Below are 25,911 nucleotides of genomic sequence, written 5' to 3' on the forward strand. Positions count from 1 at the left end.
GCCTCGATGATCTAAATACTAGAAAAAATAGAGCTATAATTCAAATATAAATATAAATAGTTGATTGTCTTTTGTTCTCTTATGAAAGAATGATTTAAATTTAAAAAAAAAAAAAGAATTAATTTGACTCAACTATAAACAGTCAATGTTTATCATCATCATCATCATTTGTGCATGATGAGAAAACTCTGCAGCAGTTACAGGAAGAAGTAGCTTTAAACGGTTTGCCTCCCACAGTCAGAGTGACTCTACGCACCAGACCAGCAAAAGTGTTTGTAAGGTTTTCAATCTGTACAAGTTCACCGGCCCCCCCTCCCTCCCTCCCTCCCCTCCGCTGCTGCAAATAGAATGTCAAACAACAGACATCAGGAAATAAAAATAAACCTTTGCATATTTTACAAAAAAATAAAAAGACACATTGTGTTTCAACTCTTCCTTGAATCACTCTGAAACATCCAGAGTGTGCTGTTAAAAATAAGAATTTGCTATATTACGTGCACAAAAATAATGCTCTGTCTTTTCCTCCTCTTAATTTTTTTAAAAAGAGTTTTTAAACTTGTTTTTTTTTTTTTTTTTTTTTTCTCAGTTATCAAAATAGATCAAACCTTCTCTGAGGAAGATTCCCACCTTTGGTTGATCGACTCTTGAGGACGTGAGCAGGAAAGTCTGATGATGTTAAGTGTTGTCCTTTTTCTTTAAAAACAACGACAAAACAAAAAAAAAACAGACATACAAACACGCGCACACGCAAACAAACACACTCACAGGCATACACGTGTTCCTTTTGTTATCCATGTTCAAGTCCAGGTGCTTGGTGATGGTATGGAGCACATATCTCTTCCAGCTGAATCCTGTTTGGTTGGATTCACTTCATGCCCTCGGCCCCACCCTGCTGGAAAACACACAACTCAGTATAGAGCAAACGTGCTCACACACTCGTACCTTTCATAGTTCAGGCAACCCCGCATGAGGTGCCTTTACACCGTGATTAGCTGAAGTTAGCTTTTTACATATTGCATTATGAAATGTTAAATGGTTTCTTGCTGCACTTGAAGGCTGCATCATTGTGCACATCTGGACCGATTCCAGCCCTGCAGCTATCTTTAGATGCCTCACTGGAAGTCCTGTTCTTAGCATCTGCAGGACTCAAACTTGTCTCAGAGCAAACAGAAACTTTGTGTCAAACTGACCCGATTTTCACACAATGGCGACATCGACAATGGCGGTGAGAACTGGGTCCCACTGAGACTAAATAGCAGGTTGCAGTGGAACAGCAGGCAGTCTTCAAACCTCTGAGTGATTTATCACCTCAGGAGCATGACCGGGAAAATGATCAACCCCCCCCGAATAACTGGTTAGTGCACCATGAAATCCCCCGGAGTCAGACGACCATTCAGTGCAAACAACCTCAACTGTGCTACACAACTACATCCCCTGTGTTTTTAACCTCTTCACCACAAGAGAGGCCATTTTGACACGGCAGAAAAGATCCAGTAACCACTGCAGATAGTTCAAGTGGTAAGACTGGGGGACTTCCAGGGCACGATCTAAGCATAGCAGCAGCACTGGAAGCGGTGCTGAGGTCCAGGCGAGGACATGACAAACAGGATATAAGCTTCTAATTGGAGGAGCCACAGAACTTCTTCATTGCTTGTCATGAGGGCACAGTCTTCCTCTTGACATGTCATGGCTTCAGGATTTATGCTTAGAGGCATTTGATTCCTAACACTTCAGTGTTACTAACTCTTAACATTCATAAACTGTGTTCATAGTTCATATAGAACCACATTTAAAATATTTATTATTATTTTGTTCTCCAGCAGCTCTGTAGCAGCTCTTTAACTGAGAGATCTTTAACCAAGTATGCATGTGCAGTGTACAGTGAGTTTAGCAGTTATATAGCTGAAAAGTCTGCCTTTACAAAGAACTGCACAACTCACAATCATGCCGTTACATCCCGTAACCCTACCTTAGCTTTACTTGGTGTGTTGGTATGAGTAGTTTGTGTGTTCTGTAGGAGTCTCCATTGCAACCTGTTGCTGCTGGCCACCATTCTCCTAAAAAAAAAAAAAAAAAGTTTTAGCAACTTAATAATTAATGATAACCAAACAGATGTCAGCATGAAGGAGACAGACAGTATTTTAAAAACTGCTCCCCCCCAACCAAATTAAATGCATCCTATCATTTCATGCACAAAAAAATAAACAAAGATCTGATTTTCAGAGAGAATCTGTGTACTTAAACTAAAGCCTGTGGATTATGCATGTTAAACCAAGACACATGATTAACAACTCCCACTTTTACCCAATTTAAACACTGGCTTAAGTTTATCATTTAGGCCAACCTAATGCCACCGTCTCCCAGCTTCAGCTTCCCTTCTCCTCCACAGCCTTACTGCTGTACTTCATGCTCATTCACAAATCACCCATTTTCTCATTCACAGGGTTGCTCATCTAAGAGGCTACTCCACTATCACTGAGCTCCATTCAGCAAATGGCTTAAGACTCCCCACAGGCTCAGAGGCCCTCCTTGCAGAGCACTCTGCCAGGATCTGCTACAATACAGCCCTGGAGCACACAGACTGTACAGCGACTGCCAAAATAAATAAATTTAAAAAAAAGAAAGAAATTGCAAAGGCTTGTCCGGCTGAATAATGGTCTTAAATCTGAGGTATGGTTGGATGCAGGATTCAGGTTATGAAAAGCTACACATGGACTCAGGACAATGTCGGCTGCTCTTTCTCACATCGAGCAAATGGAAGAAAACGGTCTGTTTATACATGTTCTCCCTGCTGGAAATAGTCTCCTTGGTTTCAACAAAAACTAACAGCATCATCAAAGCAGGACACACATTTGAGCTGGAATGATCAGTCAATCGACAGCTAATCATCAAACCACTGTAATAATCAATCCTAAACCCGATACATTTGTTTCACAGATTATAAAGAAGGTAGGACAGCGCAGCTAACTGAATACTCACATCCTTCTTCTAACTGCACCTTCAGTTTGATCTCAACGACAGCTGGAAGGTTTTGTGACTGTAACTTGATCGCTTCTCTAAGCTACAGTTAAGGGTGAAAACAATAACAGCTGTGGCTGCTAAATTCATGATCATTTTTTTAAAAAGGCACTCAGGATGTCTAGTGAATTAAATCAGTCAGCTGGCACTTTGAACAACCACCTTCATTACCTTTGTACCTTTCCTTAGCCATATTTAAGTTATTAGTTACACAGTATGTCTCACATAGGAGTTTTAATTTTGAGGCATCTGCTTCATGGGTGAAAAAAAAAAAAACATCATTAAGAAAAGCTTCATACCTCTACTGGGACACTGGAAGGAGGCACTGGGGTGTACTGGGGGATGTAGGTCCCCTGCATAGTTGTGTTGGCCGGAATATACTGTAGGGAAGGCAGATTGGAAAACGCAATCTGTGAGTGAGTGAGTGAGAGTGTGTCTGTGTGTGTGTGTGTGTGTGTTAGTACTGACTGTGCCTGTGCTGCCCAGAGACAGGTGGCTTAGTTGCTGGGTGAGAGGTCCCATCATGGATGTGGGCTGGATGGACATGGCATGTTCCATTGTTGGGGTAATAACTGTACCCTGTGAATGCAGAGACACACACCTGTGACTGTGAGGTTTATTGCCAAGTAACTACATCAATCTATCACATTTGATTAATCATACGGGTACAAGTTTAATTTAAAGAGGGAAAAAAAAAGCCAGGCAGCAAGTCAAGTACAGTAAACTACAGAGGGTGCTACTGATGAATAAAGGCCCTTTCACACACACACTCCTCTCCATAAAGCTTTCCACATGGCTTCAATGTGCACCCTGGTCACTTTTCCATAAATGTCACACCAGCAGAAGAGAGCAACATCTCCCTTGACATTTGTCCTTTCATTTGGTTAATGCAAATCATAGCTGGCACTGGTCAAGTTCAAATGGTGGCATCCATGCAACTGGCACTAACTGCCTGCAGATATGAGCGTACAGTTTAACATGCAACACTATTACAACAACAAAAGTATTAGTACTGACACTAACAGTAATGGAACTAGAAAGAAGCATTTTTTTTTTTTGCTGTATGGGGTAAGTGAGAAGAGCAGAAGGTGGTGAAGGAGGGACACTCACAGCTGGCTGCATGAGGTATGACTGATGATGCATCCAGGACGGGTTGTGTACCTGTAAAGGAGGGAATGCATCACAAAATTATTTTGTATTTTTCATCTGGTGCTGTCACAGTCCCCCTCAGAGCCTTTAATATGTAAGCTGGCTCAGAAAGGTCACAAGAAGAGACAGAACCTGAATAAAAGCAGCCGGTCTGTATGTTAACTTACATAATGTGACCTTAACGAGGGATTCAGTACAGAGAAGCAACAGAAAAATAAATGATTCACATTCATGCAGATTTTAAAAGCCAGCAGGTCTAAAAACGAACAAACGGGGGGGAAAAAAAAATAATAATTTAAATATAAAACAGAGTGAAATGTCCCACCTGGTAGGATGAGACAGGAGAATGCATGTAGGGAGAGAGGGAAGTCTGAGCAATCATTCGATTTGGAGCCAGACTGTAAGGTGAGGAGTAGAAGCTGCCAAACACACAGAGCAATGAGAAGAAAACATGAAGGAAACTGCAATATGTCAACAATTTTCAGCATTGTCTCCAGCTAATTTAGCAACATTTCTGAGTTCCTGCAATGTCCAGCAGAGGGCAGCCTTTTACCAGCGTTTGATTACTATGTTTATTTTTCCTGGAGGGTTGGGACTGTTTTTAGTCAGTCCATGCATACCACTCACCCATTTTGTAAGGCTGTGGGGTCATACGCAAGCGTCATTCCTCCCTGGGAAAACAAAAAAGGGATTCAGAACCAGTGAGGTCATGCAAACACCGTTGCAGTGTGTACTAAAACAGTCTGCTAGTACAAAGTCTGACAATCCAATTCAAAACTTTCCGGTTTGCACTTATGTAATTATTCACATTAATCTGAGAAGAGCAAACCGGTGAGTTCACTTTTAAAACAATAAGGTATAACATTACCGTATCTCCATCTCTAGCCCAAGGCCTTCCATTTTGGAGATACTTGCTCTGGTTCTGCCTCTTCTTCTGACCTCCGTCTGCAAACTTACATAATAAGGGCTCTGTGGGCACTGAGAAAGCAACAGGTCAAACAAGAGAGTGAATTCACTGATCACAGCGGGGAACAAAAACACTCAGCTCCAGCACTTACAACAGTATCAGGTTTCTATAATACAAAACAAACATTCCACGCACCAGGTACTCCTGGAGGAGTCTTGATGAATTTGCCATTGAAATGCTGAATTATGGCCTCGCACTTCTCTGTGGACTCCATCCTGAAAAACAGTCAGGAGTTAAATATAATCCCCCTCGAGGAGCACTGTTTGCATTCGGTTCGGGTATGTCGGAAACTGCACGAATTACTTGTAATTTATAGCAGAAAATGCACTCAAAACATGATGGACCACCATGCGGTGCCACAGTCTGACCTGGCAAACCCAACACCGCGGCTGGTGCCATTAGCATCTCGGAGGATGCGCGTGGAAATGACCTGGCCAAAAGACTTGAGCATGCTCTCCAGCTCTTGCTCATCCATAGACACTGGCAGGTTGGAGATGTAGAGGTTGGTGGGGTCCTGCTCCTGTTGCTATACAGAAAGTGAGAAAGGAGAATCAATTCACATACACATCTTTCTAAGCTTTGAATGACTTTTTATTATTTATTTCAAAGAGGCTGTGTCCGTGGAGACGCTGCTGCTTTAATGAAGTATTTACAGTTGCCTAAAGTGTGAAGGTCTTCAACTTCAATGTAAAATACATTTCAGCACGCTTTTCTAATGCACTTGCAAGTGGAAAAATGCCACTTTCAAAATCTTTTTCACACAGCAGAAATTTCTGTGTAGGCAGCAGTGTGACCTGTCTTTCCATCAACACCTGCCACTGCTACTGGCAAACTGATGAAATCACATCTGTGCACCGTGTCAGGCATAATTTAGTAACAGAACCTGCTAAAATGTTTTTAAGCAATTAGTGACAGACCAATAAAGGGAAACCCTGAATAATCCTTCACCACTTTCTATGTGTCATTGCCAGAGCTGAGGAGGATTTGAAAAATCCACACGCACACTAAAAACACTCTTAACATTTGCAAAATATCAATTTGTTCATAGGGGCAGAGTCGCACTTTTTTGGTGTAATTTTGTCTAATTAAGAGATCTTGATGGCTCCAAGTAAACTAAGAGGAGAGATCATTCAGAGATGCATTTCATTTTGTGGCACTAGCTGGAAAGTGAAACCTTGTGTGACTATGCAGGAGCAGACAGGAAGCCAGGCATGAAGTTAAAGAGTTCACAGAGCAACAGGAGCCTGGCAACCAGGGGGAAAAAAAAAAAAAAAAAGAGGCTGGGCTAAAAAAGACGGGAAGGGAAAAACAGAGTGAAGAAAAGAGGGTAGAAATTAATAACTGAAAAGGCTGATATTGAAGCAGGAAACTAACAGGATGGGAAGTACCCAGGGCTCTGGAGTAATCTGGATAATTAGAAAGACGATAGATGGGTGTCTATTGACTAGTAGGCTGTTCTCTTTCATGATTTCTTTACCATTTTGTCTCTTCTTTCCAATATTTACTGCTATTAGATAACTCTGCAAACCACAAATAACAAAGGATTTTTCATTTTAGATGAAAGAAGCTGTCAGGAAGTGAAATTCAAGTGCAAATCAAGTTACAGCTATTTGAACTGGACTGATCCAAGCAACAGCCAGGAGAGGACAGCCAGTACTCAGATTGTTCAGGCAGATTTGACAGGGGCTCTGATCTAACAATGAAGAATTCCTAAGAACATTTATGGTATTAAAGTATGTCAGCAGCTTTCTTAAATGAAGTTTTATTGCCTGCGTGAGAATCTTCTACTCTCAGCCATCTGGTGGAGAGATAACCTATTTTCTGTGATTGCCGTCATTCTGGTTAACACGGCTATTATACAACACAGCAGTGAAACGCAGGGGTCACAGGCCACCTGGGACTGATGGAAGCTATATGACAAAAGGAACAACAAAAAAAAAACCCTCCACCTCTTTCCCTTTTTTGTTTACCCTTTACCTCCGCCATTTTATATTCTAACAATTTCCCTCCTGTTGTATTAAAACGTTGCACACAGCTCAAGCACATGAATGGGATTTGCTGAGGTGTCACCCTGTATTGTTTGTGCCAGGCCTTCAACTCGAGCCATGTCTGTTAAGGTGTGTCTGTGTTCACTCATTCGTCTGCTTGTGTGTTGAGCAGCGTATGTGAGATGACGTCTAAGTTCAAACTGGGAGGTGCTGAGAAGAAGAAAGAAAAAAAAAAAAAAAAGGGATCTATTTTTAACTTTGCCATTGTTTTGCTGCCCCTACACACACTGCTCCTCTGGGCTTGCAGCCTGGCGGCTGGGGTGGCCCATTCAGGGACTAGGCACACTCTAAGGACAGCTAGTTCAAGGTGTGGTTCATTGTGTTTGTGAATAACACTCAGCAGCAGCCATGGTGAAGGTGCCAGCAGGTGAACGTACCCTTGATATTGATATTACTATTGACTATTGCTTGTTTTTTTTCTGACCTGAAATAACCCACTGACTCTGAGACGGAGGTGTATATTTAGGTTTATATAGTGGTTATCAACACCTCTCACTGAGCACATGCTGTCTGGGTGAGTCAGGTTTTGGTATCCAGTTGCACTTGTCAAGTATAAAGATACACAGGATTGTATGGCACTCTTACAGAGCCGGTGCAGTGAACTTAGACTCAGGGTTTAGTTGCACTGAACTGTTTCAGGTCAGCTGGCAGCGTGTATCTGTTACAGTTTTCCAGCACTGCTGTGAGGGAGACCCTTGGTGTTACATTGCTGTGGTCTGTTTGGGTGCAAGATCGAGGGAGGAGGCAGGGATGCTGGGGTGGAGTGTATTAAGTGCTGGTGTCTGCCCCAGGCCCAGGCCCAGGCGATGGACAATGCCAGTCCATTGTGCTTGTCTCATTGACAGTGAGTGTAGTGGCACCCTCCCCCGGGTTCCTTCAATGGGGAGCCTGAGAGCCAGAGGGATCAGCTTAATGGGCCGACAAGAGTTGCTTTGACTTCAGACACTTGGACAAAGAATTCAGAACAAGTGCTACAACAGGAGCGGGTTTGTAACCTACACAGCGCAGAAATGAGGGGTGTGAGGGGGAAGGAGACAGAAAGTAGTGAGGAAGGCAATAAAGAAAGAGACAAAATGAAGATGCGAGAAGACACCTAACAGAGCTGCTAAAAAAAAAAACCACAATCAGCAACTGTTTCTGCAGGTCTAGTCTTGGTTGTGTATCACTGGGACATCTTCACCCAGTGAAGTATTTCAGAACACACACACCTCCCTATAGACAAGAGTTTACTTTGAACCCTTTCCAACAGAACAGTCACTGCAAGTTACGGTTTTTAACCTTTCACATGATAGAGAGCGTGCAGCCAGTGGCCATGACTCTTGATTGTTTAGCTGATGGCTCACTGACATCAGAGAGGGTCAAACAAGCCCAGGTGATAGGCTAAACTGGGCAGGTTAAACCAAATGGTGGCTGGTAAATTTGGAAGCAAGATGAGTGGTAGATGGATAAAGGATAGTCGGCCAGTTCTTACTTTGGCCATCTGAGCCTGGACCCCAGTGGACTTCAGAGCTGTAACAGCTTTCTGTGCTGCTGCTGGACTGTCAAAATCCACAAAGCCATACCCTGTGAAACAGACAAACTGATGGTTAAAATGCTGCCGTGTTGTCTGTGCAATCCTGTAAAGTAAAATAACTTTCTGAGAAGTAAATGAGAAGATGCCACTTTCATATTTGTTTGTTGAATACAGTACTGTGCAAAAATCTCAAACAACCCCTCATTTCTTTATATTTTGCTAGGCGAATGGGGAAATGGAATGGAAATGGAAATAGGCAAAAAAGGTTTTTTTGTTTTTTTTTACAAATAGCATGCTTTTCCGCAGCCAAAGAATAACTGAAAGTGACATTCAGGGAAACAAAAATCTGCATGACAATTCAGACTTTGAAGGTATTATTTAAAAAATGTGATTTACCTTTACATTTGTTGGTAGTTTTATCCAAGATGGCCTTGGTCGACACAATTTTGCCATACCTTCAGGGAGAGACGAGAGCACAGAACAGAGGATCAATGACAGACGAGGTTACTATAAGACAACAAGAGGAATCTGCTCCTACCACATGCATGCCAATATTTATACATTTCCCCTGGCTGCCAGACTACAGGTGTAAACATGAATACACAATCCTCCCTGCAATCATTTGTGTGTGTTTCATGATGGTGAGAGCCACAGAAAACTTCTTCTTCCTCCTCCCTTATGTCTTTGTTGAGGCTGCCGTACAGTAACTGCGTGCCCTGATGTTGTTTTCGACAGACAGGGGACAGCACCTCAGGGCCAAAAACAATTTGTTCCAGGCTTGTCTTTACCAGACACACACACACACACACACACACACACACACACACACACACACACACACACACACACACCACACACACACACACACACACACACAGAGACTAACACACTAACACCTCTCTTCTAAATACAGCTCTGCTCTGGGGTATTTTTTGACTTAAATACACATCTTGTCACTTCCAACATCTGACTCCCAAACTGAGGTATTGATTTTCAGGAAAATTGATTCTATGCTTCATCCATCTACAAACAATAGACGAAATATAGTCTGAGAAACACAAGTTAATGTCTTAACCGGTTTCAGCTTACAGTTGTCAACAGAAACACACAACACAGGCCAGTCAGTAAACAAAGAAAGTCAAGTTAATGCATAAATCCAGCTACATAAATATTCATTGTATGAAAATCACCTTAAAAGCAGCAAATGAAATGTGTTATGCAACATGTTGAGACTAATGGAATGCAGTGCTCTAAGACGGTGCATCAGCGCTACAATATAATAGACCTGCCCTTGTCTGGTGAATTTAGCCAGTGAGCGAGGCTGGTGCGCCTCTGTTTGGGCAACATGGCGTCTGGGCGGAATGTACATTGTAACCTGATGCTTCACCCCTCCAGTTCGCCTTCCTTCCTTCCCACCACGTCCCGCTCTCTCTCTGTTTTTCCACCCTCACATGGTAGCACACCGCTGGGTCCTACACTCCTGCCTTGTTTCAGTGGACTTTTAAACAGACGACTCAGTCCGGACTAGATGGTCGCAGCAGAGAGAGAGTGTAGTAACTGGCAGCTCAATTTGAAGAGGATGCTATTCCTCCACTTTGTTCTTAAATGTACAGACCAGAATTATATACAAGCGATGGCTCCACTGCAGCTATCACAAAAGGGCATAACTGAATGTTTGCATCGACTGGATTATCTTATCTCAAATTTTTATATTCAAATAAACATTATGTACTGTGAATATGATGAACTGAAATGATCTAGAAGTTACACTGCATAGTTTGCACTAGTAGGCTGCAACCTACTTATTGCAGGCATTAATAATTCATCAGCCATTAACAAATAAACACAGACTATGTTTATAGTTTCCTGGTGTCATCTAACAGCTTGTTAGGTGTGAATATACACCCACCCTTAATATAAGTAACCCATTCAAGTCCAAATGAAATCTTGCAACTGTACAGTTGCAAGATTTAAAATAAAGCATTCTGGTCTGGCTCTAAAACCAGCATCCCCACCTACCTGCAGTTCAAGCCTTTTGTTTATGAGGGTTAGCCAGTCAGAAGAAGTTGACTTAATAGGAGGGTGGCCGGCCAACATCAGCTGATGGTTCAGGTGATACCCTTCTGTACTTCCTATTGACAGATCTGGGGCATGCTTCAGCCTACATACAACACTGTGGCCTCTGCAAACACTTTGCAACCCACCTCCGCCCATTCTCCTCCATTTCATGCCGTTGTTGACTTAATCAGTGTCATGTTCACTGTCAGTGAAGCCTGCTGTGTTATGTAAAGGGTTCGTGCTGCTGCTGCTCTCCCTGCCTAACGGCAAATAAAAATATATCTATTACTGCAGAAGTAATAAGAATCCTGTTTTGACAAACACAGACCTGACAGAACTGCAGGTTTCAGACAGTGGACAACCTGAGGGAGTGCACTAAGGATTATTTTGAACCACAAATCATGCCAAGCTACTCTAGCAAGGTCCAAGAATAGAAACAAGGAGCTGGAAATTAGAAATAACAGGTCCCCTTTAAGTAACTCCACTGGTTTCTTTTTATAGCAGTGTCTTTTCACTGACATAAAGCCTCAGAAGCTAAGAAGCTAAGAAGCACAGTCTTTTGAGAAAAATTTGATTAAGCTTACTCACTACTCTATTTATAGAAAGCATTCTGTGACCTATCACCTAATAATGTCAGGAAAGTAAGCATCTGATTATCAAAAAAAAAAAAAAAAAAAGCGAAACCTCTGGCATTTACAAGCAAGGAGCAAAATGCAAAGCAAAGATATTCAGTGCACACACTGTATGTATTAAGACGTCCCGGTGACTGAGAACCAAGTCTGAATATTTTTATTATTAATGTTGATTACATGTCAGTACAACATAAGCACATAAATGTACAATAAACGGGAGTTTGACCTGGAATTGTATTTAACTATATCTTATCTAGAAACCAAAGGTCTTTAGCTGCATTGCTAAAGTCACTAAATTAATTTAGCACTGTTTACACAACAATGTTTTCATAGGCAACAGAAATGTACTAAAAAAAACTTGTAGGTCTGATATTACGGACGTGTCATTTTCCTGGTTTCAAGCTGATGCCTACAGACTGAAAAACACTAAAGCTACAATGATCACTGAGTTTTAATTAGAAGCAAACAGAAAATAAAATAGAAGCTGTCATTCTTGACTTCCCCAACACCGATGCCATAAGAGTTTAAAGGTCAACAGGCACTGACTGTGTGACCCTGCGCTTACCCCGGCCCCTCTGCAGGAGAACACCAGCCAAGCACACTATGGAGGCCACAGGGGCTTAAGACAGCCCTAACCCGTATATGGTCATCTGACATTCTTTCCCAGCAGGCCACGCTACTTTTTTCCCTCACTCATTTAAGTTTCTCCTTCGACAGCAGCCCTCCCACCCACCTCTAAAATCTCAGTCCTCTTTCCACTTCTCTGCCACTCCACAATGGCTTCTCTGTAAATCTCCTGCTTAACACTCAAACTTCCTGTGTTTCACATCTGCACATTTCAGATCTTCATTTGCTCCTGGTGTGACAATTCACGTGTGTGGTCACCAAGCCAAGTAAATTTGCTCTGTGGATTCTGATCCTTCTAATGCTTTTCTATGTACGGTTAGGATGATTATAATGTAAAAATTTAAAGAGATGGGTTGTGTTGCTGAAAATATTATCAGTCAGCTTTAACTAGAAGTTGCCTAAAGAACCCTGATGGATGCAGGACTTAGGTTCACTTCTGTGACATGCAGCGCTCACCTGCAACAGCCAAAACCAGTTTGGGTATTTTTATCTGCATGCTTGTCTGTTAAGCTAACTATGCTGGCTAGGCTGTTTGTCTACAGGCGCACAAGTCTGTGTTCACTGAAGTGGTTAAATCAGGAAATATTGTACATTTCATTTTTCCTTCATCCCAGCCTAATTCTGCATCCTTATTCACAAACTATTTTCCTTCCTTCCTGTCGCAATAATTATTTTTCCAAAGATGAAATTTTAGCCTTAATTTAATTTCATGCCTTCTGACCGATGACGAGCTCGGCTTCGGACAGAACAGACCTTGTGACTCTTTCTCTTATTCATCAACTGCCCAAGTTGCCCCAAAAAAAAAAGCCTTCAAATTAACATGGACTGTAAAATACAATCAACTTCATTCAGATCCAGATAACAAATGAACATTATAAACAGAAAAATATTAACGTTTCTGCCCAAACAACAGTACACGCAAACAACTGTGACTCCAGATACAAATACAGCTCTCAAAAATATCAACAGCTCCATCCTTTTGGAATTTTTTAATGGAAGTAATATTTTATCCTTAGCATACCTATCTATGTTTACTTTTGGAGTTTGACTTATTTGCGAAATTATATTTACCTTTAACAAAAACAACTGAGTACATACAAACTGTAATGTGCTTTGTAAAAACTACCTAAGGTTAATAGTTGGTATATATGAACACTTAGTGTTTAAGCAGCTAGTCTGGTTCTTTTTAAAGGCCAGAAATAGCAGCACTCTGAAGCCACCAGTCAGCATGAATGTGTCCACTAGCACTGACAGATAAGTCATGTTTTCATCATTATGAGACGACCGTGTGTTTGATGAATACTTCCTGAAATTCCACCTGAAAGGTGATGATGAGTAAGATTTTTTTTTCTTCGTGCACCATGCATTCACTCTCAGCATGCAAACATGTGACCTGTCAGATGGACTGCGAGATATAGTGCTTCCTCTACCATTGAAAGGCTCAGACGCACACACAGCACATCAGTTAAATGAATCAGAGAAACGATGTTTTCTACTGCATTTTGGTGTCTTGAGCTGCAGCCTGCTACCTCAGACGAAGCAGCAGGAGTCCTGTATCACTGCACCTGTATAACAACAGTAACAGCCTCTACACCTAAGCCCCACACAAACCTAACTGAACTGTATAGCCAATACGTACATTTATCTATTGCAAGTCATACTGTCATCACATTATAGAATAGCATTTTTGCATATCACAGATTTTAGTAGGACTACTGTCCACATACTGTACAGAAACAAACGAGAATTAAGATGAATTTGCACAATTCAAGTAACTGATCACAAAAGTAAGGGAAGTTGTGTTTGGTCGATTACTTCTTTGTTGTAACAACAATGCTTCTTGGCAATAAACCTTATCCTGTTGGAAAGCCTATTTATTTCCCTTTAAATGGTGCCACATTTGTAAGGAAAATGCATTTGCGGGTTGAGCAGCAGAGTTGAGTATGTGGGTTGCGCTCATAAAAAACTTGCCAAATCTTCTCTGCCAATGCCAAACAGCTTATCCTGCTTTTGACTCTTGTTTCGACATTCTGGTACTGCAGGTGCTGACAATCAGGCTCATCATCATTGGCGGCAATCTCAATCCAGAGAGATATCGAGATGAGATTCTGCAACCAGTGGCAATCCCACGTCTCCACAGTCTGGGACCTCCAATGCTTGCCCCCACAAAGTGGGTTTATCAAAGACCGCCTCCAGAATTTGGGAGTGGAGAGGATGGAATGACCTGCCTGCAGTTCTGACCTCAACCCCACTGAACACTTGTGGGATCAGCTTGGGTGTGCTGGTCGTGCCAGAGTGACCAACACAACCACATTGGCTGAATTGTGGCAAATGCTGGTTGAAGGATGGGATGCCATCCCACAGCAGTGTGTAACTAAGCTGGTGACCAGCATGAGGAGGAGGTGCCAGGCTCTGTTTGGTTCTTCCACATGCTACTGAGGCCCCTCTTTGTTAAACGAAAAAAGAAAAGAAAAAAAGTCAAATTGCTACTATGTCTTGCTTCTTTAGAATTCAATCGTCCAATCTAATAAACAATACCAAACAAGAGTTAATAGCGGAATAAGCTATATGTCATTGGCAGAGAAGATTTGGCAAGATTTTCATGGGTGCAACCCAGATACTCGACTCTGTTGCCCAACCTAAAAAATGCATTTTCCTTACAAATGTGTCACCATTTAAGGGGAAGTAAACAGCTTTCTAATCGTATAAGATTTATTGCCAAGAAGCATTGCTACAAAGAAATAATTAACCAAACAACTTTCCTTACTTTTTGTGTGAAGTTTAGTTTATGATGGCTACAGAGTCTGGAAAAAAAAAAAAAAAAGATGTTTCCTAGAAAGGCTCCATTACGTATCCATTTTAGTTCTCTAAGTGTACACAGCCTGTATTTAAAAGATGGACATAGCCTCTATTTCTGAAAAAGGACGCCAACAAGTAAGTGCTTTCTGTCTTAAGTCCAGCAGGTGGTGAATACCCTGTTTGTTAAAAAAAAATCTGGTTGTATAACAGCCCAAGGCTCTCGATAAACACTTTACCTCAGGGGTGTCCAAACTTGTGGCCCGCGGGCCGCTTCCGGACACGCCCATTTCCGGACACGCCCACTTCCGGTCCGCGAATTGATGTCAAAAATAACATACAATTTGGCCCTTTAAGTTACTTTTTTGACATTTCGCTTAACCCTCTTAATTGGAGGGGAAGGTAAAATGTAAAAAAAGTAACTTAAAGGGCCAAATTGTATGTTATTTTTGACATCAATTCACGGACCGGAAGTGGGCGGGGTCGGAAGCGGCCCACGGGCTTCAAGTTTGGACATCCCTGCTTTACCTGATGAGCTTATGGTCTCCAGCAATAGTTTCCAGTCACGCTGAATACAACACAGTATTCCTTTTATCCTTTTGCCCACTCGTAGCATAGAGAAGGTGGTTTTAGTGCCTCAGTTTTTACAGTCGGATCCACTGAGCACTCGTGACTGGTTACAAAAAGCTAAGATGACAAGGTCGGAAACAATCAGCCTGAGGCTTCAAACAGGACATACCACATCAGTTGCTGATGTCACTGTGGTTACGTCCATCCTTTATATACAGTGTTCGTGAGGGAATCCTTTGTGGTTCAGTCAAATTGAGTTTATAACTTTTTGAAAATTCACCCTGCTGTGCTGCGTACAAAAATAAATGTTTCAGAAACTTCTTTATCAAAAAGTTTAGAAATTACTCACGGTTGGCAAAGCTTGACCAGGTCTTGGTCCGTGGTCCCCGGATGGAGGCCACGAATATACAGGTTCGTTTTACTCAGCTGTTCCCCTCCCCCGCCACTGCTGTTGCTACTACTGTTGGTGTTGGGACTGGGGGGTGCCATCTGGTGGCCGGAGGACACATAGGTCTGCTGCATTAAGAAAGAAAAACATCGATTACTTTACCAACGCTTAGAGAAACAGGAACAATTGGCAAAATATGTCCAAGATACTCTCAAACACCAGCAGAAACTGCACACGTACAGTGAAGTTTTTATACAAAGTGTGAAAAATTCAAAGCCGTGTTTAGAGATGTGGAGAGATGGAAAGTAATCCTGTATGAAACAGATGATTATGTGGGAGCTGCGAAAAATGATATCATACAGCCCTCATGTCAACACTCACCAATACTGCTTTCTGAAGGGAATGTGGGGCCTCTTGGCCGACTACTCCACATAGGGAAAAGGGGCCTCTTATGCTTTCTCAATGTTGGGTAACCTCTTTTTGGAACCACACAAAAAAATCCTGTGGTGCAAAACCAAAGACTTAAAGATCTCAGACCAACATTTAGTTAGTCTCATGATGCAGAAATAAATAATAGCCCTGATGTTAACAATCTCTGCTTTGTAGTGCAACTCTTTCCCTCGTGTAACTTCAAATGATAAAAAGCAGATATATCAAAATGAGACACTGACAATTTAGCTTTTTTTTTTCTTCAGTCCAAAACTCGCTGAAGTCTCCACTTAAACAGTGTAATCTTTTTTCCCCCTCAAACAGTCATTAAAGTTAAAGGGTTAACAACATCCAAAGCAGTAAGAGGCAAAAGCAGGGATCAGCTTAATCCACAATAATTATGAAGAAAAAAAAAAAGAGTCTGAGAACCCATCAGCTGTTGTCTGATGACAGATATGTGATTATAGAAATGAATCAAAGCTGAACAGAAACAAGAGGAAATAAAAGAGAACAATAAACTGGGAGTTTATTACTGAATTAAAAAAAAAAAAAAACATGTTCATGCACCAACCATTTGACATCTACATGAGCTATTATCTTATTTTAGCGTATTGTCTTTCATCAGTCTACAAGGATGCAGCGGCATTGAATTCTGCTTGTAAACTAATGGATGACTCACCACTAGGACCATGAAATGGATGTTGCGCAACAAAAGGCGCATCATCAGACTCTCACTACGGGACCACTGCTCTCCTTGGCGATATCAAACAAATGGTTTTATAACTACGCAGATGCATTTATTTTAATGGAATAAATTTGCTTTCATTATCACTTTGCCAGTGGAGAATAAAAAAAAAAAACAAAAAAACTTCTGTCTCTCCCTCAAAGAAAGACTTCTCTCTCTAGGAATAGATCTGGTGGCTTACCCCCCCCCCCCCCTTCCCCCACCAAAAAAACCCCCCAAAAAACAAGTGAAGGGAAATAAATAGCAGAACCACAGAGCAGACCAGCCTCACCAGAACTGGTGAAAACTGGCTGTCTGCAGTGAGAAAATTACTTCAATCACATTAATTTAACTGTCCCAATTTCTTTAACTTGCTGTTGTATAGGAAGGAATTAGATCACGGATGCTTTCTAAATAAGCTCAGCAGGGTGCTTCTGTGAGGCTGGGCAGGAGGACAATGGGTTCATTTCACGACAAAGGAAAAGACTCACTGATCAATCTGGTCGGGTTTAGGAAAAGCCCAGCAGGAAGATACGGTCACACCAGGATCACAGACAGTATCACTCAATTCCAGTAATTAGACAGCATCTATAAGGGCATGAAGGCCCTCTCCTTCTGACCTCTCTTTGCCAGCAGCATGGCAGCAGCTTTCACAGCAGCAATGACCATCTACTCCACCACAGATTTAAAATTGAATGTGGGCTTTAATTTTTTTTAAAGATAGGGTAGATAAGATGGAAGTACAGCCAACTTCTTCTTCTCTTTTTTTGTCTTAGACTTCAGATTCAAAGCATTCAATCAAAAATTCAATCAAAACAGTTAATACTAATGTTAACATATATATCACGCACAAATGCAACATGGAGCCTACAAAAGCAAAAAAAACACATCTCTGACAGTTTGAACCAAACTGAACACAGTGATATTAAATGAACAATAATAACTGAATGAAAAATGTAGAATAATTTCATTATTCTGAAAAAAACAGATTTATTTATATTTGTGCAATCTACAATTTCCACAAAGCTTTTTAGGCCAAGAGGAAAAATACATTCTGCTGGACAAATACACCCCGAGTCTGCCTACAGGAGCCGTCCTATCTTGTCACAGTGTAACTCATGATGAATGCATTTTCATTTGTGAATGAAAGAAGAGGACAGCACAGGCCTATAATCTCATTCATACTCTCTTTACCAAAAAGCCAAGTCTCATTCAGTGAGCATATCACTGCAACAACACCCCTTGAATCACCCACCGCTCTACAGTCACACGACTAACCATGCGCACATTCTGCTAAAGCATTTTTAAGTCTAAAAATATGCATAAAGAGCTGCATAAAACTTAATATTAACAATCAGACAGAGATGACTGCTCCCCTTTGGAAAGAAATTCTGTTAGGCTTTCAAAAAAATCCCCTTTATTGCTAAAAGGTTTAAATCCATGGTGCTATAATCATACAGTTGATGCTCAGTCTGTAAGTAATACATTACAGGGGTAAAGTGTCAAAGCAATGGGTCCTATGTTAAAGTATGTTTTTACATTTTTATAGAAAAAAAATCTTAAAGTTAACTGAAAAATTAAAGCACCAAAGCTTGAAACAGCTTTTTCTTCCCCACACTGGTTGATGATTACCTTTCAGGTTACGGCAGTAATTATATTTTGGGGCCCTGATGCCTCCATTGCTCCTCCTCTGAAGGACTGGATTATTTTTAGGACTAAAGATAAAAATCAAGAGCATTTCTATAAATAAAATAATTTCCTCTATTTTTACACAAACTCATATCAAAATTCTGAAGCTGGGAGGAAGTGTCTATTTTAAATATAGTGTGCTGGCAGCATTTGACTCTACCTTTAATCTCTCAATATATCAAATACATACCCCTACGTTTTATGTCTGCTATACTGCAGTAAACTCTCAGAGGTGAGAGCTCAGTGGCTAAAGTGAGATTTCTTGCCTAACTGAATTGCATGCCTAATGGCTGGATTGTGTCAGAAATATCCTCCACCAACACCCTGACAACATCTGACAGGAGGTGTCACTCATGAGTGTACCTTTTCCAACCTTCCTCTAGATCTCACGCCACCTCTGTCTTTTTTCTTTAAGCTGTCTCTAAAGCTGACCACGGATTTCCTGGTTGTGGGGGGGGGGGGGTCTGCCCACCTTCACATGTCCCGCCGACAGGAAAGAGCCACGGCTGTCTGACCAGCTGACTTCCACGCTAGCGTACAGATTTAAAGCCCAACTAAATGAGCACACAGCTTCCAGCTTGTATAGAATTACACTGCTGAGCAGCCGCTTTACATCCGCTTCTCTTTAGGACCAACAAGAGCAATGAGTCATGGGAATTCAACACCTAAGATCCTTCTGAGGCATTAACAAACCCTCTGGAAGAGCTGTCTGATTGTGTAACCACATCTTTTCTTGTTTGCCATGTTGAGAAAAACCATACAACCAAATATGTAACAGACAATCTACACCCAGTCAAGCTCTTTGTCCCAGAAAACAAACATGAACTTCCATAAAAAGATAAATAAGGCATCTATAAAAACATTAAGCAGTCTTTACATGTTATCTGAGGATATGAACAGGGCTGTATGTCTAATAAAGTGGTGAGTGACAGTATGGCAGCAGGCAGGAAATCCTGTGCGTCTGCTCCTGATCTTATCACACGGCCTTCTGAATGAGGAGCTCTGCATTCCAACCAGGTGACAGGGACACCAAACTCACGTCCAGACTCGTTCCTTCTTCCTTTCAGTCTGTAACGCTCCCCTTCCTTTTGTCTCTTTACAGGCACCTATTAATCTTCAAATTGGCTGTCTCTTATTGTTGCTGATCACACCTTGGTGCGCACGCACAGGCCAAATGCACATGCCTGCGTGGCTTTCAAGCCGGGTCAGGTGGCAAAGGTTGGAAAGCTTGGAAACGGATACCCTCAAACACTGCCCAGAGCTCAGCTAGAGATCTAACAAAATGTGAGACACAGAGAGCGTCTGGCATCAGTGCAGACCTTCGGCATTGGATTTCTGACAGCTGTGCTTTCTCCAAGGACTCTGTCTCCCTCTCTACCTGTTCACCTTGGCCGCTTCATGCGGCTGGCACTCAAAAGCAAGGGACTGATCCAAAACATCTGACACATTAAAGAGACAGATAAACATATACCTGGCAGAAAGCCAGGGGGACAAAGGTGGCTGAACAGGAGAGTTCAAAGAAAAAATAGTCACCGCAGCAAAACAGCTGTTTTTTTTTTTACACACAAATGTGTGGAGTAGTTTCCTTTGTGAGTGTATCTGTGATGTGTTAAATTCCATTTGCACACGCCAGTTATTTCTGGCATATCAAAAAAAAAAGAAAAGGACTGGCTGCTACAAATGTTTCATTTTAACACAACAGAAACTGTCCTGATACAGATTCCTTGAGCTGTGTTAGAACGTGTGTGCAGCATTCTTTTTAAATAAAATGTTTCTTGTTGAAACACATTTAATAAATTGATTATTGGTACGGACCACCAAATTTGTAGTATCGTGACATCCCTAATCCCTGCCAATATTTACTTTAATCTTTGTCTTTATCCTCCATTTAAGGGCTGGGCAAGTCATGTACTGTGGGTTTTTAAGAGATTATTTGCCTGAGAACAGCTGCCTACTGCTTGCTGGAAATAGGATTAATGAAGGCAATGAGACTCAACTACAAAGTAAATGCGTGGGCTGTAAAATGTACCCAAATAAAAAAAAAAAAATACCACCACCACCCCCCCACGTGTTTTTTTCCCCCCATTCAGTCTTTAAAAAAAAATTAATGGAAACTTAAAGTTTTTAGGTGCAGCTGTTTTTCTAGCATTAGCATATCATTGTTTGCGCAACGTTAACACTTAAACATTAATATGCATTAAGCCTAATCTGCTTATGTTAGTGTACATAGTGTAGAACTTCTGTTTTGTCAGTGACGGGGTTACACAGTAAAGCAAACAGTGAATTTTTTTAGACCCTTATTAAATGTGTCTGCGTGCAACATATTTAAGAAGCAGACAGACATATACCCCAAAAATTTAGATACAAACTGAGCCATGTTTGTGTGCAATAAAACCATGAATTAAGCTCAAGAAAAACCACCTTACTTTCTACCTCCTAGACATCAGCTGGTTTCGGTTCCTGTCACGGTGACAGGAAAATATGCTTGCATAGACACAAATCATGTTTGACATACTGTACTGTAGCAATGCATCAAAATTAATCATTTTGATAGTCTACTTTTTTTTTTTTCCAAAACCCGCTACAGCTGTGGGGCAAAAACAATTTATTCGCATCATGCTTTCCCCATCCTACTGTACATCCAGGTCTGCACAGCTGCTGCTAGCAAGATCCTCACAGTGGTTCTGCTCACTGTTGAGATTGCAAATATTTAATAGCATAACAGCTAATCCATCTTAAAGATAAAGACGGTCGAATCATGTATTGCCTCTTTTTCATATTCCTGCATTTCAAAGGAAACACCATTTTAAAGTCAGGTGAGTCCCTAAGTTAAAAGATAAGATTAAAATCCTTTATTTGTCCCACATTGTGGGAAATTTCCAGTGTTGCAAACAGCAAAGGCATAGCAGAACACGCAGTACAAAGACAATAAATAATATATTAAATCTGAGAGGAAAAATAATAAAATACTCTACAACAAAAATCTCTAAACATTTATATACATTTAGTTAAAATGAATGATTATTGCACATTTATTGCATTTGTTGTTAATTGGACATGAACATTAGCTGAGATGAACTTCTTAGATATGGAGTCCATAGTGTAAAAAAAGCATTTCCCCCAACTCAACTGTAAAACTACAAAGAAAAAAATATAAATAAGATGCAAAAAAAAAATAAATGTAAAAAGCTCAATGCGAGCAGGAGCTGTTCCAACAGTCTGCCACCGCCGCGGCGCCAGAAGTAGAGTAAAAATAAAGGTAAACTGAAACAAGTGAGCGTTTATTAAATGTGTAATGTGTTTTTTATTACATTTTTAATTTTAAAAATTCTCTTGCCTCCAGGGTGGAGGGCAAAGACTGTTTATTTAGCACAAATAGACACTGAACAGTTTATCTGTGTGTTGTTAAGTGCTCGACTCTTTAAGCGAAACACAAACCTGCAATGCTGCATCCAATTAACTTATTGTTTAAAGAGTAGCTGTTCTAATTATCATGTGAAAGCAGGATTATATGAAACCCTTATCTTGACTAACACCAATCACTGTGCTCTTTATTTCTCCCAGAGTTACTGAGAGGCTTCCCATTTATTCTTTAAATAAAGTGTGACTGAAAACTCCATAGAACACATTATGCCAAACAAATTCAAACCTCTTAAGTGATCCAGTTTACTTTGAGCACAATCTTAAGACAAGTTTGCTTTAAACTGTCGATGCTTGCAAAGTAAAATCAGTTTTTCTTAAATATTTTTGCCAATACAGGCATTTAATAAACACTGATCTGGAAGCCTCAATGCAAGTTAGTTACAGCAACTCTTATCAAGGAGCAATGTGACAAAGCTAAAAAAGGTACATTTAAATGTTGCAGGTTTACATAACGCTAAATTCAGGAATGGAGATGAGCGAAAGCATTTGGAGGTATGAGTGAAAGACTTCACATCTGCTGATCCTTTTTAGGGCAAACCTTTACATCCTGTGTGACAGTTTAATGCTCCAATCGATGGGCTTCTTTCATTTCTTTTCACATATATAGTTGTGCTTTGACTTAGCAGAGTCTATGTTGAGACATCCAGAGCTTTAAATCAGAGCACTAAGCTGACATTTGTTGAAAAGAACTCCTGCCTAGGAAGAAACAAAAAATGTGAATGACAAGTATAAAAAACGAGCCATTCGATGTCGCCCTGACTGAGACTCACGATACCTTCAGAAGTGACAAGCCGCCTCCTGTTATTTTTCCAAGCAGGAAGCTTTACACAGAAACCGACCAAATTTGATTTGAGAACATTAATTCTATTTATTTGAAGGAGGAAATGAGGTGCTGAGTCAGGGGAGGAGCAGCAGCCTTTGAGCACAACGGAAACCAAATGCCTTTTAGCAGCCTGTAAGTCAGTCTCGGTAATCACCTCGCGCACACAAAGAGCGCTTTTCTCGCCCGCCAGAGGGTTTATTTTTCATTCTGGTTTTTGCTTTACGTACTTGTATAGCGCAGGTATGGCAAAATGTAAGCAAGCGACCAAAAGAATGAAAGCAGGTGGGCGGAAATGTTAAGAAACAAAACACAGGAACTTGACCTCTCTGTGAACTTCAGCTCCACAACATAGAGGACCACTTGGGAGAACTAAAGCAGCTGAAGGATGAACATTTTGCCTGCATCTTAATCTTCTTTTACAATATTATTTAATGCCTTTTCGCCTTAATTATTCCTTTGAGAACAGTCTGAAACTAATCATTATAAACTGAAAAGAAAAAAACACAAGCAAAGAGATATCAACTGAGTATCATACAATTACATCAGATGGATATACAGTAACTAATGAAGATACTCATCTTGGGAAGCACATTTGGCTCATATGCTGACATGTATTTTTTCTGTATTTAATCTATCAGGTCCCCCCCCCCCTTGTGTGAGGGGAGCAAACAGATCTTCATTTTAAAAACTAGAGCCTGACCCATCTACTGGTAAATCGATATTATCGGCCAATATTAGCATTTGACAATCTAATGGTATTGGCATTTATAACCGCTGATAAATGAAAATTTGAAAAGTAAAGAAGAAATAGGAGAAACATCCACTGACCATGTTATGATTGCTGACATTGCATACTTTCACACAAACTCACTGTCTGATGATTTACACATCACTTGGACCGTAGCGGACCTGCGATCTAATCAAGGCCTTTTTTGGAGTCAGCAAGGTCAATATTAGCGGATACTTATGATCAGATGATATCATCATTATATCATAAGTGATGTTCAGGGAGCTGGAAACCTTTGTGCTTTGCAAAAAAAAAAAAATAAAGAAAAAAAAGACAATAACAGCAAATGTGCAATGTCAAAAGACTGACCCTCAGAAACAGGAAAGCTAAATGTTTTTTTGCTTTGAAAATTGCTACTTTGGCTGCAACAACCTGCTAGGGTCATCTTTGTTTTTGTTTTGTCAGTTATTTAATCATGTAGTTCTTGAAAATGTGAGAAAATGGAAATCACAATTTCCCACTATACATTTTTAAACATCGTAATTCTTTTGACAAAGAAAAGCAGAAAATCTAGATAGTGTTGACATTTTTTTGCAACTGTTGCCTGACTGAAGAATTGAATCTGTCACCAAAATATCTGCTCATCCAATGTAGCATATTAAACACTGCCCTATGATGTAGTGTGTGTGCGTGTTAGGAAAAGGCCAGATTAAAAGAATGAAACTGAAACTGCTGACATGACTCCATTGCTCACACTTATGTACTTCCTTAAAAAACAGTGACATTTAACATTTCCCTTAGTCCAGAGTGGTACTTAGTTTAGACACTGAACTATTTGACGGCCAATAACCTCATAGAAAAAAAATATAAAACTGCCACCTGGTAATATCACTGCATTAAAAAAGAAAACCCACTGCCAGTTCACAAAAAATAAATCGCTAATTGCGTTTGAGCCTGCAGACGCCAAACAATTTAAACAATTTTCCTCAAACGAGCACAAGTGTTGACATCAGATGATCTTGTAGGGTGAGCAGTCAGGCGCTGCCCAGAATCACAGACAATATGTCAATACACATTTTCAAATGCCACTCGGGGTTCAGGAGCTCACAGCGGCAACACGCTCGGTGAAACGCAGGGGGATCAGCAGGAGATGAAGAGCTGCTGTGAATCTACTGGATTTAAAAATCACAACATGACGTCTCCGTGTTCAAAGAAAAAAGCTTTTACCAGCACTTAGAAGTCATTCGGGTCCGCAGAGAGAAGCCTGCGTGACTAAACAAAAATATTACTCTGGAATATGGATTATAGGAAGCGAAAAGTTCTCGAAAAGTAGCTTTGCTACTTCACGGTATCGAGCCCACTGTTGCCCATTTAAATAGCTTCTGTAACACTGTATCAAGTGAGCGGTGTCCTGTACATTCGAAGGAGAGTTGTAGGCTACATTTCCACTCACGCAGTGGCTACAAAAGTGACAATGTCAACAGCGAACGCAACCAAGAGAGCGCGATTCATAATTCTGGGAATGTAGTCATCGGGGTCTGGTGGGATTTTTCAAGGGGTGGGGCGTATTCCGCTTTCTGATGGGAAATGAGGAGAAAAAAAAAAAAAAAACTTTGCGAACTTACGCGGCAGCGGAGACAATGAAGACCTGATTTAACACTAGATACGAGTGTCCGGAGCTCTCAGAGGCAGAATTCATTTTGTAACATGTTCCCTCTCAGCCTGCGTTTCTCCCTACCCCCACTTCCACAAACACATCCACCCGCTGACGCGCTATCCCAGCACCGTACAGTTACCCACAAAAGTTGCTCCCCACCGTTGACTTTTTCAAATGAGTGAGCACAACCATATCGACATCCCCTGCTGTAGTACCCGCACACAAATACTACTAAATAAAACACCAGGCGTCCAGCATGACAGGACCGAGCGGTAAGCAAATTTCCCACCTTGACACACCGCGGAGCGGGCCTGCTCTTTAAAGCTGAATATTTTACTCCACGAAGTCTTAAGTTAAATTCAGCACGTTTAGCTTTTCAAGGACACTGCAGCTCACTGTCACAAACCCCCTCTCTCCCTCTCCCTCTCTCTCTTTTTTTTTGTCGCGACAGACGCAGGCGTGTTGCCCTGCAGGGCGAAAAAGCCGAAAATTGGGGAAAATCCCGAAAGCGTTTACCTTTTTGCTGTTTCTGCTGTTGTAGCCGTTGTATGGGTTGATTCCTGCCCTTGGCGGTACGGAGAGCAGCATTTTTCTCGGCGCTATGTCCGGAGCGGCGAGCACAGCCCAGGCTGCCAGCTGACGTCAGCAGCTGGGGAAGTGAGAGCCTGGAGTC

At 41.1% G+C, this 25,911-nt stretch overlaps 1 protein-coding gene across 2 annotated transcripts; it reads right to left on the minus strand.

Annotated features, from left to right (window-relative positions):
• Positions 1 to 559: 559 nt before the first annotated feature.
• On the minus strand, positions 560 to 25,911 carry LOC115780348 (RNA-binding motif, single-stranded-interacting protein 2-like). Of its 2 annotated transcripts, none has more exons than XM_030729493.1 (14): positions 25,755 to 25,911; positions 15,728 to 15,894; positions 9,092 to 9,150; positions 8,654 to 8,745; positions 5,503 to 5,660; positions 5,270 to 5,349; positions 5,036 to 5,145; positions 4,795 to 4,838; positions 4,493 to 4,586; positions 4,129 to 4,179; positions 3,487 to 3,597; positions 3,318 to 3,398; positions 1,970 to 2,057; positions 560 to 889 (listed from the first exon to the last, which is right to left on the minus strand). In XM_030729493.1, exons 1-13 carry the CDS (start codon positions 25,824 to 25,826, stop codon positions 1,977 to 1,979), a joined length of 1,200 nt encoding a protein of 399 aa, XP_030585353.1. In that variant the 5' UTR covers positions 25,827 to 25,911; the 3' UTR covers positions 560 to 889; positions 1,970 to 1,976. The 2 variants fall into 2 exon arrangements, with proteins under 2 accessions (XP_030585353.1, XP_030585351.1); XM_030729491.1 differs by having other exon boundaries at positions 560 to 892.

Source organism: Archocentrus centrarchus, chromosome 5, assembly GCF_007364275.1.
Source record: "Archocentrus centrarchus isolate MPI-CPG fArcCen1 chromosome 5, fArcCen1, whole genome shotgun sequence".
NCBI lineage: Eukaryota > Metazoa > Chordata > Actinopteri > Cichliformes > Cichlidae > Archocentrus > Archocentrus centrarchus.